We start from the raw sequence: 13,106 nt of genomic DNA, 5'->3' as shown, positions 1-13,106 counted from the left end.
CAGGCTCTTTTGTCCAAGGGATTCTCCAGCAAGAAAGCTGGAGTGGATTGCCATGCTCTCCTCCAGGGGACCTCCCCAATCCAGGGATCAAACTTGAGTCTCCTGCATATCCTGCACTGCGAGTGGATTCTTTACCCACTGAGCCATCTGGGAAGCCAGCAGGTTATGTATCTTTAACAAATACACAGGTCTTAAAACCAGCCTGTTGACTTCCCTGGTGGCTCAGACGGTGGTAAAGCATAAAGCACAAAGCGTCTACCTACAATGTGGGAGACCTGGCTTTGATCCCTGGGTCAGGAAGATCCCCTGGAGAAGGAAATGGCACCCCACTCCAGTACTCCTGCCTGGAAAATCCCATGGATGGAGGAGCCTGGTAGGCTACAGTCCATGGGGTCGCAAAGGGTCGGACACAACTGAGCGACTTCATTTTCTTTCTTTAAAACTAGCCACTACTTCACATTCTTTGAAGTTTCATTCTCTGAATTTGTTTCATTTTTCTCAATAAAAATCCAAACTAACACCTATTTTGTTGAAAACTACATTTCTGTAGTGGCTTAACCTCAGCTGTCTCTGGAAATAATGCAAGGAAAATATTTCAAAGAATAGATAGTCTTTCAGGGGTGACAGTTGGTGTTTCAGCACCTGCTTCTACACCTGAGAGTAAGAGATCCAAAGTGGTTAACTCTCAATTGTTTGCTTAATTGGCCAGATTTCATACATAATCCTCGCTGGTGTTGTCTTTCACGTTTCCCATAAGGTGAAGTTAGCAAGACCTTTTCCACTGTAAGAGAGATTAAAATTGAAAAATTTGGTCACAGCTTTCTTGCTTCAGAAAAACAATGTTGCTATTCTTCAAAGGGTGATAGAAAATGCATTCTCCCAGGGTTATAAAAGGATTATTATTTGTCCAGTATTTTAAGGGAAACAAAAGGATCCATCTCTTAGGTGTTTAGCATTTATCCTCAATACTTTTAGGTGTCAATCTAGTCCCTGCGAGAATTTAATGTTTTCTTAATTAGATTATTTTCTTCCTTTAGTGGTAGAATAATTAAGTGCTTTTGTTTTTATCCTTTGGTTTATGGTATCACAGCAGAAAAATTCAAGTTTGACCAGAGAAGCTTTTGAAATGCCCTAAATGAGAATTATCTTAGTGAAGGGAGCACTCCACTTTATCTAGTAGGATTCAGCAAATACAATCTGGTAGTAGAAGTCAAAGTAATTACCTTAAATTGATAGTGATTTGCTCTTTTAGACATGTTTTTACATCCATTGCATCATTTGATCCACAGCCTTGTTAGACACAGCACGGAAAGGTAAAAATTTGCAAAAGTATATCTTTTCCCTTGTGTTATCTCAATAATTAAGTGTGAAAGTCAACCCCTTCCTCCTACAGGGTGTTTGTTATCCAAACTTTTTTTTTTTGGTCGCACCACACGGCTTGGGAATCGAATCCCGTCCCCTAGCAGTGGAAGTAGAGTCTTAACCACCGGACTCTCAGGGGATTCCCTGTTATCCAAACTTTGATCTCATAAATCTCTGACTTTAACTCCTTCACCTGAGCCATAAATGTATGTGTTCCTTATGATTCAGTTCTTGGTTCCTTTTTCAATTATCTTTAAATGTTAAATTAATTAATTAATTTACGATGCATGCTCTTCCTTGGAGATCTTACTCACTTGCAGGGTTCCCTTCAATTATCACTTTCACAAGTTGAGTGTATCTTCAGAACTGACCTCTCTCCTGAGAACTTGACTTTCCAACTCTTCGCTAGACACAATTCTAAACAGATTTCTTCATTAAGCTATAGCTTAATGTAGCTCAACTCATAGACATTAAAAGCAGTCTAAGGTCAGGCCCAGAGACAAGTTTGTGTGTTTTAGTTGCTGTTTGTCTTAATAAATTGCAAAAGCAAATCAAATATAGATTTTCCACTACTTTATGTTCATCAGTTTTTTTATATCCATTAAACTTGGCCCTCAAGTTTTAGGTCCTGTGTGTTCAAAATCTGAAGATACCATAACACTGTTTTCAGTAACCCAACATTTCATAATGTATTCAAAAGGTTATACAAATACAAGTTGTACTCCTCTTAAATGGAAATCAGTTTTCTTAATCAATTTGGTATTATTCTTTAAAAATCACTCCTGAACAATGGGTTGGCACGTGTAAGTGAATTCCACGCAGATTCCTTAAGGCTAGTGAGTGAAAGAGTGAGTGAAGTCGCTCAGTCGTGTCCGACTCTTTGCGACCCCATGGACTGTAGCCCACCAGGCTCCTCCGTCCAAGGGATTCTCCAGGCAAGAATACTGGGTGGGTTGCCATTTCCTTAAGGCTAGTGATCAGGTTAAATGGGTCTTTCAGCACCAGGGTGCATTAACGAGGCCAAAGGCCATGGATATTTGTTAAAGGTCATTAGAAAACGAAGTATAAGTTTAAAAAAAAGATACTAAGAAGTTTGGTCAATTCTAGGTGGATTCAGGAATTCTGGTCATTTTATGGGGACGTTAGAGGTAAATCCTGTAGAACTGGAGGGAACTTTCCGGGCTGTCATTTCCCTTCCTATGGCCTTACAAAGTTCTGGGATGACAATCAATCCTGAGTCCTAAAGTTCCGAAAGCCGGACTCTGGAGGCTAGTGACAGTCTGCTATGAGGACACTTCAATTCACTCCATCAACCTGAGCTCCCTGGCGAGCTTCGACGTCGAGGCAGGAAAAGGTATCTCCTATTCATTAAATGAACAGTCGAGGTGGTAAATATAAAATAAGAGATACACTTTGTTTGCCGCTCACTAATTGGGAAGCAGACATAGATGAGATTGCACACCGAGCGAGTATAACCCAACTCGAAACAAAGGTACCGCAAAGGCCCTAACGTCTCTCCGCCCGCAGCCGGGGGCCTAGACGCGCACCGCGTCGGGGCGGGGGGCCGGAAGGGCGCGGCCGGAGGCACGGTGGGCGGGGCCGAGGGAGGGGCGTGTCCCACAGGAGGCGGGGCCAAGATGGCCGCTCGGAGGACCTGAGAGGCGGCGGCGGAGGCCCCGCCCCCCGGCGGGAGGGCCGCTCTGTGCGCGCCCGCTCTATGATGCTTGCGCGCGTCCCCCGCGCGCCGCGCCGCGGGCGGGGCGGGTCTCCGGGATTCCAAGGGCTCGGTTACGGAAGAAGCGCAGCGCCGGCTGGGGAGGGGGCTGGATGCGCGCGCACCCGGGGGGAGGCCGCTGCTGCCCGGAGCAGGAGGAGGGGGAGAGCGCGGCGGGCGGCAGCGGCGCTGGCGGCGGCTCCGCCATCGAGCAGGGGGGCCCGGGCTGCGCGCTCGCCCCGTCCCCGGTGAGCGGCGCGCGCAGGGAGGGCGCGCGGGGCGGCGGCCGTGGCCGGGGGCGGTGGAAGCCGGCGGGCCGGGGCGGCGGCGGCGGCGGCGGCGGCGTCTGTGGCCGTGGCCGGGGCCGGGGCCGTGGCCGGGGACGGGGCCGGGGCCGGGGCCGGGGCCGCGGCCGTCCCCCGAGCGGCGGCGGCGGCCTTGGCGGCGACGGCGGCGGAGGCGGCGGAGGAGGCGGCGGCGGCGCCCCCCGGCGGGAGCCGGTCCCTTTCCCGTCGGGGAGCGCGGGGCCGGGGCCCCGGGGACCCCGGGCCGCGGAGAGCGGGAAGAGGATGGACTGCCCGGCCCTCCCCCCCGGATGGAAGAAGGAGGAAGTGATCCGAAAATCTGGGCTCAGCGCCGGCAAGAGCGATGTCTACTACTTCAGGTACCGCCTTAGGGGGCGGCGGGGTCAGCCCGGGGTCGGGGGGTCGAGCGCTGACCTGGGTAGGGGGGTGTCAGCAGGACAGCAGAGGGGCCCGGGCCCGTGGCTGAGAGGTGACTCCCCCACCCCCCACCCCACCCCCAGTGCAGTGACAGTCACAGCGTCCGAATGATGCGAGCCCGTCGGAGGGCGTCTCCACCGGGTGGGGTCCCGGGGAGTGATGGTTTGCGGGGGGGAAAAATCAGGGTTATTCTGGCAGGGATGACTGGTCCACCGAAGGGTTAAAAGAAGGTGCAATTCATCGAAACTATAAAACCAGCCGCTGTTGGCTGCCGTCCCAAGCCCGTCCCAGATTCATCATCGCAAAGAGTGTTTAATCACGCACACGTGGAAGAAAGGAGCCATCTATGACAGTAAACCAGGTTTTAGTTACTTTGTTGGGATCCCCGGGGAAGTGTCATACAAAGTCACCATTGGGGATGCCTGAAGTTTTCTTGGAACCGCCCTTGTTGCAGAATTGACTCGCCTTTGGAAGCAGACACTGTGGTCAGCTGTCAGGCTCCTCAACCAGAGTGTGTCCCCCCAGGGGACATTTGGCACTGTCTGGGGACGTTTTTGGTTGTGGCACCGTGGAAGGGGGGTGCTACTGACATGTAATGGGTAGAGACCAGGGATGCTGCTAAACATTCTGTAATACACAGGGCAGCCCTCACTGCAAAGAATTAACTGGCCCAAAATGTCACAAGTGCAGGATTGAGAAATCTTGGTCCGAACGATGAAAAGTTTTCAGCTTGATGATGAATCCTGTGGTCATGCTCTCCGTGTCGTTAGTTTGGATGACCCAGTAAGCTCAGGACAGGATCTGTGTCTCTTGATACCAGTGGAATTTTCTTAACAACAAATTTGCGAATTTTTCTTATAAACTGTCCCATTTCTAGAAGAGAACATAAATGTGTTATACTCAGTGGCTTGGAGAGCAGCGTGTGTGGGTTCATTGAATCATTTTCAGGGACTAAACATAGGTGTTGAAGTAGTTGTCATCTGCCATTTAACCATCAGAGTGTGTTAGGAAGGGTTTCCTGTTTTCTGACATCAAGTAGGTTTGATTCATTACCCCTGGGAAAAAGTGTGTGTGTGTATTATAATACACATACAAATGCACACACAAAATACCATGTTTATGAATTGAGAATACTCTTAAATAGATTTAAGAGGTTAAAAAAAATACACATGTATGTGTGCATATGTGTACATATATACATATATCCAGGTATGTGTTCTCTACTGGCACGACATGTAAATACGAACACATTCCTGATGGTTGCTCAAATATATGGATGAGGAATTCTAGTAAAATTGTTTCACCTATTCAGTAAAAAAATGAAAGTTCACCTATTCAGGTAAAAAAATGAAAGTGGTGTTAGAGTTTATTTTGACATTAAATCTGAGACCACTCATCTGAAATCTTAAATGATGCTTAGAAAGCTTATTTTAAACATACAAAGGTGATAATTGTGTTTTATATTTCCCCATCATTACATATTAAATTATACTTTGGTAATACTAAGTTATTTTGGAGCAAATTGTTATTCCTCTCAGGCTCACGTTTCATGTTGTGCTTTTCACGATTGTTCATTTTTGCATATTCTTTCGTTAACAGCTCCTTTTGTTTTCTTTCTAATCAAGTAGCATGCCTACACTTCTTCACATGAAGTCTGTTTTGACGTCTTATAGCCAGTGATGTTTGACAAGAATATTCCGTGTCTGGGATTGACCTCCTTGAGGAATGGGTGACTAGTCTGTTCTCAGTAGAGCATCTTCAGCTTTGAATTTCACCCCTTATGACTTTTTCCTGGGATATGCTTTGTTTGGTTTTGGGATGATGTATTTGTTCAAACTAACTTGGTTCCTGCAGAGCTTTTTTTGTTGCAGTTCTTGCAGCAGCTGGAAAAGTTATTTCAAAAAGGCAGATTGTCATAGCGCTCATTCTGGCGTGTGCTCACCTTGGTGTATGGGTGTGTTGTCAATTTTTGATGTTAAGTTTTTAATATTAATAGATTATTTTATGATAGAAAAACTGATATAATCAATTTAAAAGTCTCTTTATGAGACAGTGCAGAATGATGTGCAGTTTTTTGTCTGTGCCAAATGAGAACACACGTTGAACAGATTTGTGCCACAGGCACTTAGCTCAAGGCTGGAGGGAGTGTTGGCTGTCATTGGTTGTCTGCCTGCAAAGCTTAGTTACGCTACAGGATTTCCTTCTGAGAGGTTACGAGGCAGGAGGACCCAGACAGTGTGATGTGATGCCTGTGATACAGTGCTTCCTCAGACTTTGACTTCTGCTTTCAGTGATGGATGACGGAAGTCACCTACTCATATTAAAGGTGAACACGTAGGGCTTCCTTGCCGGTCCAGTGGTTAAGACACTGCAGGTGGCATGCCTTCCATCCCTGGTCGGGGAGCTAAGATCCTACATGCTGCGTGGCGTGGCAAATAAAAAAAAAAAGTGAACATACTATTTTTCAATCCACAATGTCAGTGCTTTGTATATTAGCATCCGCATATACATGCCACTCATTAAAAAACCAATAACTCACAAAATTCTGGCCATTATCTGTTAATAGGTAGGCTGCGTTGACTCTTCCGTTGGTAATGTGAGCACCTGCACACACAATTCTAATAATGCGAACTCCTGATTTAGCCTGCCCCTCGGGAGAGGAATTTAAACAAATCTGTGCCTGTTAACCCAGGGTGTGTCTTACACTTATTAATTGGACTTCAATTAAGCTTATTCAAGAAAGCCTCAAATTTTGATAGAATTTTTCTTTTTTTTCCCCTCTTTGCTGAGATTGCCAGGTTCTAATAGGAAGGTGTGCCTCTGGTTGCCAGTTAAGCAATATAATTATGTCTTCTGTCAGGATTACTGGTAGTGCTGTGGCAGTTTGTGTACTATCATCCAAAGTTTGTTTTCTAAAAGGGTGTGGCTTGATCAAGTGTTGGATCTATTGGTAGAGTTTCTGAAAAAGTTCATTGCTGTCATATGAGCTGATTATTTCAACGATACTTTTCTTACTGGTCTACTTGATTCCTGTCATTTCTAGCTCTTGGTTCCCTGCAGTTGCAGATTGGTATTTTTTGAAATATCATTTTCCTTAGCAAAGGAACCTTTTAGTAGCTGCCTTATGCCTTTTTAAAAATCAATCCTCTTTTTGTGAACTGTGTATCAATATCTTGTTGAGTTCTAGACTACTGGTTATAAGTAGGTTAAAGGCCTGAGAGTCAGGGTAAACAGCTGCAGCTGCTGCCATAAAGTATCAGTTGGTTGGGTATTGGAAACAAAATAGTAACTGTTTTTGACTCTTGTATCAAATTATGATGTATTTACACCAGATCACTTCTCTGAAGAGATGAAATAGAACCAGAGGACATTTAAAATAATCACCAGGGAGCAGGTGCATGATGGAGAGACTCAAGAGATTTCACCTTGATCTGGAAAGAAGAGGACTCAGAGGCAATATAATTGAGAGCTTTAAGTCATGAGTGTGATGATGAAAGGAGGAGTCTCTAGGGAAGGCAGCAGGACACAGGGTGGAGAGGTCTGGAGCTGGTACCCACCTCTGCAGTTACTGGCGCAGTCTCGAGCACGTCACTTACTTCCAGGGCTGTGGTCTCTCCGTTTATGACGTGGATAGTGGGATTGTACCTGTACCTCATGGTGAACTCAATTCTAGAACACCCAAATACATATATAGCGCTCTTAAAACTTTGCATACGTTTAAGGACTAATTAAAGGGAAACAGTTCATTAACTCAAGTTGTATGGACTGAACATATGAATAGATTTTAAAAAGTGTATAGGCATATCTCATTTGTTGTGAAAGACTGGTATGGTTTTTGAAGCCATGAATTCTGAATCATTGAGGATGTCAAAGTTCAAATAGGGCCTGTCCCTCCTTTTTTTTTTTTTTTTGGTCTTAAAAATACAGACTCTTCTACATAGTCTTTGTTGGAAAAAACTAGCTCAGTGGACCAAGGGTCATAGTTCTTAATTGAAGTCTCATTGGTGTTCAGTAAACTATCAGTCGTGATATTTTCTTTCTGGTCATCACCATGGAGTTAAATGTGGTGTCTCCTGTATTACTCTCTTGTTCATTTCCCTAGAACCTGTCTTCCTCCCGGCTCCCCAGACACAGTGCTAAACACACAGATGCCAAATAAGTGTTTACCCATTGATATGGCACTTACAGTTTTGTGAAACAAGGCTTAAATGACTTCCTGGCCTTTGCTTTGTTATTATGCTGTACGGTTATCTCCATTTTACAGGTCGAGGAGTTAGGACAGGGAAGCTAAGTGCTGCTTGAGGTTGTACTGCTAAGAAGGGCAGGGTTAGAATCCTGACGCGGGTGCTTCAACCCCACGACTCTGAACCACCCTGCCCTGCTGCTGCCTCGAGAGATCCTGAGCTGTATCCTCAAGCATTGCGACTTGGGCTTCCCTGGTGGCTCAGCCGGCAATGCAGGAGACGTGGGTTTGATCCCTGGGTCAGGAAGATCCCCTGGAGAAGGAAGTGGCAACCCACTCCAGTATTCTTGCCTGGAGAATTCCATAGACAGGAGTCTGATGGGCTACAGTCCATGGGGTCGCAAAGAGTTGGACAGGACTGAGCAACTAACACTTTCACTTTCAAGTATTGCAACATCTCATGCTTAATCTGCTGTATTAAGCTTGGTGTACCACAAAATAATGTATTTATTTACTGTTATGCTTGCATCCTGAAGTCGACAAGGGATACATTTTAAATCCGGTTTTGTAGTGAAGCCATTGAACCAAAAGAATCTTCCAAGTTCTATGTAATATTGAAGGGGGAAAAAGTGGAAAAATGGTGATAAATTAAGCAAAAAGCTTTGTTTCTTTCAGAGTTGAGACACAGTTGAAATGTACTACAGACCAACTTTTTTAAAAAAGCATTTTTTTCCTGGGTAATAGAAGTGACCATTTTGTTAAGAAATATTTCTCTTTTCTCTTTTTCTTGTTCATCCTAGGATTGCCCCTTATTTATCAGATATTCAGATAGGCAACACATTACCTAAGGAGCCTTTTAAAAGCTTTCACTTAAATTGGAAGAAATCACATTGTAATTTGCAGGCTCACTGTGGTTTATGAGGTAGTTTTATATAGTTCCTGCAAAAAGCTTTGTTTCTTTCAGAGTTGAGACCCAGTTGAAATGTGCTACAGAAAAAAAAAAGTCCCAACCCTTTAGTTGGAGAAAGGATCAATATGCAATATTTATTAAATGCTTATTGCGTAATTGAAAGTTTGCCTTGCTTTTAGTTTCTTTTGTTGATAATGCTTCTTATCAAACTAACTAATGTTAGCCTTTTCTGATTGAAGCCTGGACCCAGAAATAATGTAGAAATGTAGAAAGCCTGGGCATGGCGGAGCTGTGCTGGGATGCTTCTTTCTCAGCTGTACCATCACATCTTTTTGTGATGCGCTAGAGGGATTTTTGTTAGGTTGCAACCTTACCGTCTGTCCTGCATCTGATTTTTAGAGTCTGACATGCAAAGTCTCACCTGCCAGGAGGCCCATAATACCTGTAGTGGAGGAAATACTTAGCTGAAAGGGAACTGATACACATACATTCTAAAAATAATCTCTAACAGAAATTGATGTATGATCTTTTTTCAGATTGCTGTTAAAATTTCATTTGTGAGATTTAGTCACAATTTTTTTCATAATTTAACTTTAGTTAGTGAAACAAACAGGCACAGTTGGTGGTGATTTTTTTGTTTTGTTTTTGTTTTACACTTTATAGTGGGACTAATAAAGATTCATAACCTTTAGCTTGTGTTTGAGGTTTCTCAGACCTGCAAGATGAATTAGAAATAAATCATCAGCTCTTTTTTCATGCACTTACTGTGTGACTTGATAGAAATTCCCTTTGCAGCTCTTTTCTATTGGTGTTTGCCATTTCCACTAAGGAATAACTAGAAATTGAAAATGAAGTTTAACTTAATTTACTTCCTAAAAACGAAAACTTCTCAAGGAAGGAGAATAGCACTATGAAATAGGTGAAATTTGAGTAATACATGGGGATCTTTTGATTTTACCTTATTAGAGTATAAATTCAAACTCATTTGTTTGGAAACTGAACTATGTGTAAGCAGTATGTAAATGAAAATGATAGTAAATGTAATTTAAAATTAGATCCTAAAATCAAATACTTATCATTTGTCAGGAACAATTATTAGTGAGTCTTGCTTTAGTGTTTTAACATGGACAGATTTTTAAACTTCTGTAAGCTTCCGATTCCTCATCTGTAAATCAGGGATAAGAATTCTGCTTCATGGAATTTTTTGAGATTAAATGAAAATACATGTAAGGTATCCGGCATATGTAGTAGATGGTCAGATCAGTAAAATATTAGTTCCTTTCTCTTCACTTAATTATTCAACATAAATAGAAGTATGTGCTTGTTAATTATGTGAAGATTCCCAATATTTTATTGTATTTTGAAATGTGAATAGGGTAGAGCTTAGGTTATACATGTTCACCAGAGTTTTAAAAAAATATTCCATTTTTCCCCTGATTATAAAAATAACCCATATTCAGTGTGGAAAATTAGGCAGATATTGAAGAGTATATAAAATATATAAAGAGAAATGACTGTCTTTATATAGTTCTAAAGAGAATCACTGTTACCATTTTGACATAATATTTTGACTTTCATCCTGCCTCCTGGATATGTTTGTCTGTGCATAAACATATACACGTATACACCCCCACACACGTATGTATATTCTTTTATAGTTCCTTTCATTTTGGAGGAATCCATAGATTAAAGCAAGGATAGTTAGTGTTAGCCCCTCAGTCGTGTCTGACTCTTTTGAGCCCGTGGACTGTATAGCCTGCCAGGCTCCTCTGTCCTTGGAATTCTCCAGGCAAGAATACTGGAGTGGGTTGCCATGCCCTCCTCCAGGGGATCTTCTCAACCCAGGGATCAAACCCAGGTCTCCCACTTTGCAGGCAGATTCTTTAGCATCTGAGCCACCAGGGAATGAATGAACTTAAAATTCTTTTTAACGCATATGCAGTGATGTGTGCATTTCTTTTAAACGGCCTTTCCCAGGGACCCTTAGCCTCTTTTTAAAAGAATAGTTTGTTTTGGGGGTGTTCCTATCTACCTACATGTATTTTTTTTTTATTATGGGAAAGTTCAAACATGTAAAAACAAGAGTAGATAAAAAAGTGTATTGAATCCCTCCTGTGCTTGTCTACCAGTTTTAACAGTTACCGACTCCTGGCCAATCTTGTTTCATCCCTTTCCCCACCTTTCCCGTTATATTTTGAAATGATTTCCAGACATGTTTAATTTCCAACATTTCCATAGCGGTGTTCAGTCCCCAGTTCAAACAAAATAACCAGTGTTTTTCCTTTTTCAGAAAGTGAGTGCTTATGGCAGTGGGATAAGATTTAGGGAGAATTCTACATTCATTCATTTTTTATTTTTTAGTGGCCCACCCTGACTTTTTAACCATTTTCTTAACCATGATACAGAGATAATAGAATTTGCTACCAATCATATGCTCTTTGCATATAATTCTTGTTAAATAAATGCTAGTTTATGGAATGATTGGTACAGAATTCAAATTCTACTGAAGATCTTTCATACCATTTAAAATTCTGTGGTGATTCCTTAAATACTTAAGTTGAAGGAAAAGGTGGAATGTTGTCACATCTTATGAGTAGCCAAATTGTTAATATAATAAATATTTGTCCTTACTGATTACTTTAATTCTCCACCTCAAACCCCACCCCAACTGTTAGGGAAATTATTTCATGCTCAAATTTACTTGCCTAGGCTCTTCATATTTTTAAAAAACTAGTTTTTGATTTTTAGGGGGACATACTCAGCCTGTATTCTTCAGTGTTTATATTTAAAAATTGTTATTGTAGAACATTTCAAACATACATAGAAGTAGAGAGAATTAAATAAAAAAACTACCAAGTATCCACTTCAACAGTTGTCAACCTTGTTTCATCCATACTCAAATCTACTACCCCTGACTCAACCTTCATTGTTTTGAAGAACATTTGAAATTCTGTCATTTCATTTGTTAAATAACTACACTTCAGTGTGCTGTTTGTGAAGACAGAATTTAAACTTGTAGCTATACAGAACTTACAGCTATACAGAACTCAGTATTTCAAACTAGAATACAAGAGATGCCAACAGGCAATTCATGATTATTTACCGAATTCCGGTTAGTTAATACTTTTTTCTGTTAAAGTTTTATGGAAGAGGCATAGGATGGATTGGGCTTCCCTGGTGGCTCAGTGGTAAAGAATCGGCCTGCCAGTGCAGGAGACAGAGTTCAGCCCCTGGGTCGGGAAGATCCCCTGGAGGAGGACGTGGCAGCCTCCTCCGGTATTCTTGCCTAGGCCCATTGGCAGGGGAGCCTGGTGGACCGCAGTCCATGGGGTTGCAAAAGAGTCTGACACTACTCAGCCACTAAACAGCAGTGAGGTGGATGAATGTTTCTGGACTCTCGGGAATTCGGGGTGGAGATGCGCATGCTGGACCAAGTAAAAGACATGTTTGTCTAGGGCTGAAGAGTGAAATCCTTCAGCCTGTCGATTCAGAATAGACTTGAATAAACCAGTATGGCAGGGGCAAAAGTCACTGGGTAAGAGAAGTGTAAAGTAGGGTTGAAAGGTTAAGAGAAGATTAAATGAAAAAGAATCTCAAATGCAAGGCTGAGATGTTTGGCTCCCTTTTGATGATGGGTTGAAGTCCAGTGAAGGCTTTTAAACTGGACCTGGGGTGATAGTGGGATTTGAGGAAGAGCAGTCTGGAAGGTTGCGGAGAAGGTGATGGCACCCACTCCAGTGTTCTTGCCTGGAAGATCCCATGGATGGAGGAGCCTGGTGGGCTGCCGTCCATGGGGTCGCACAGAGTCAGACACGACTGAAGCGACTTAGCAGCAGCAGCAGCAGTCTGGAAGGTTGAGGATGCAAAGAGACTAGTGAGTAGAAGATCAGCCCATTGTAGTGATGGAGGCTTGAGGTGATGAAGACTCGATTTAGGCAATGGCAGTGGAAATGGAAGAGGAAGGATGGATTCAAAGGTGATTATGAAGGAATTGGATTCAGTGATTGATCGGAGATAGGAGATACTAAGTAAGATACTGAGTAGATAACTTCTGCCTGGGATAAACTGTAGAGCAGTGCTGAGGATGGTTCATTTCAGGAAAGGCCTACACCTGAAGTTTGGGAGGAGAGGAGCGGAGGGGACGGGGAGCTGACATTTAGATAGATTTTCCTGTGTGTGTGTGTCATGTGGTTTTGAGGGGAAAAAAATGGTATA

At 43.0% G+C, this 13,106-nt stretch overlaps 1 protein-coding gene and 1 long non-coding RNA gene across 3 annotated transcripts in view; one reads left to right on the top strand and one right to left on the bottom strand.

Moving 5' to 3' along the window:
* Positions 1–426: 426 nt before the first annotated feature.
* LOC145534523 (uncharacterized) lies at positions 427–2,236 on the bottom strand. The gene is made up of 2 exons (XR_014074715.1): positions 1,224–2,236; positions 427–781 (listed from the first exon to the last, which is right to left on the bottom strand). It is a non-coding gene; the product is annotated as an uncharacterized LOC145534523 (long non-coding RNA).
* A 795-nt stretch (positions 2,237–3,031) lies between these two features.
* MBD2 (methyl-CpG binding domain protein 2) overlaps positions 3,032–13,106 on the top strand; it is a 63,802-nt gene continuing 53,727 nt past the window's right edge. The window contains exon 1 of one of the 2 annotated variants that reach the window (XM_081562145.1): positions 3,032–3,740. In XM_081562145.1, coding sequence (XP_081418271.1) covers positions 3,190–3,740 — 551 coding nt within the window. In that variant the 5' untranslated portion in view covers positions 3,032–3,189. The remainder of the gene's footprint in view (positions 3,741–13,106) is intronic. The other variant, XM_081562146.1, reaches the window with a different exon arrangement.

This window comes from Giraffa tippelskirchi, chromosome 14, assembly GCF_054371585.1.
Source record: "Giraffa tippelskirchi isolate mGirTip1 chromosome 14, T2T-mGirTip1v1.2.pri, whole genome shotgun sequence".
NCBI lineage: Eukaryota > Metazoa > Chordata > Mammalia > Artiodactyla > Giraffidae > Giraffa > Giraffa tippelskirchi.
Note: the sequence above shows the minus strand (reverse complement) of the source record. Positions and strands in the feature narration are given on the sequence as shown.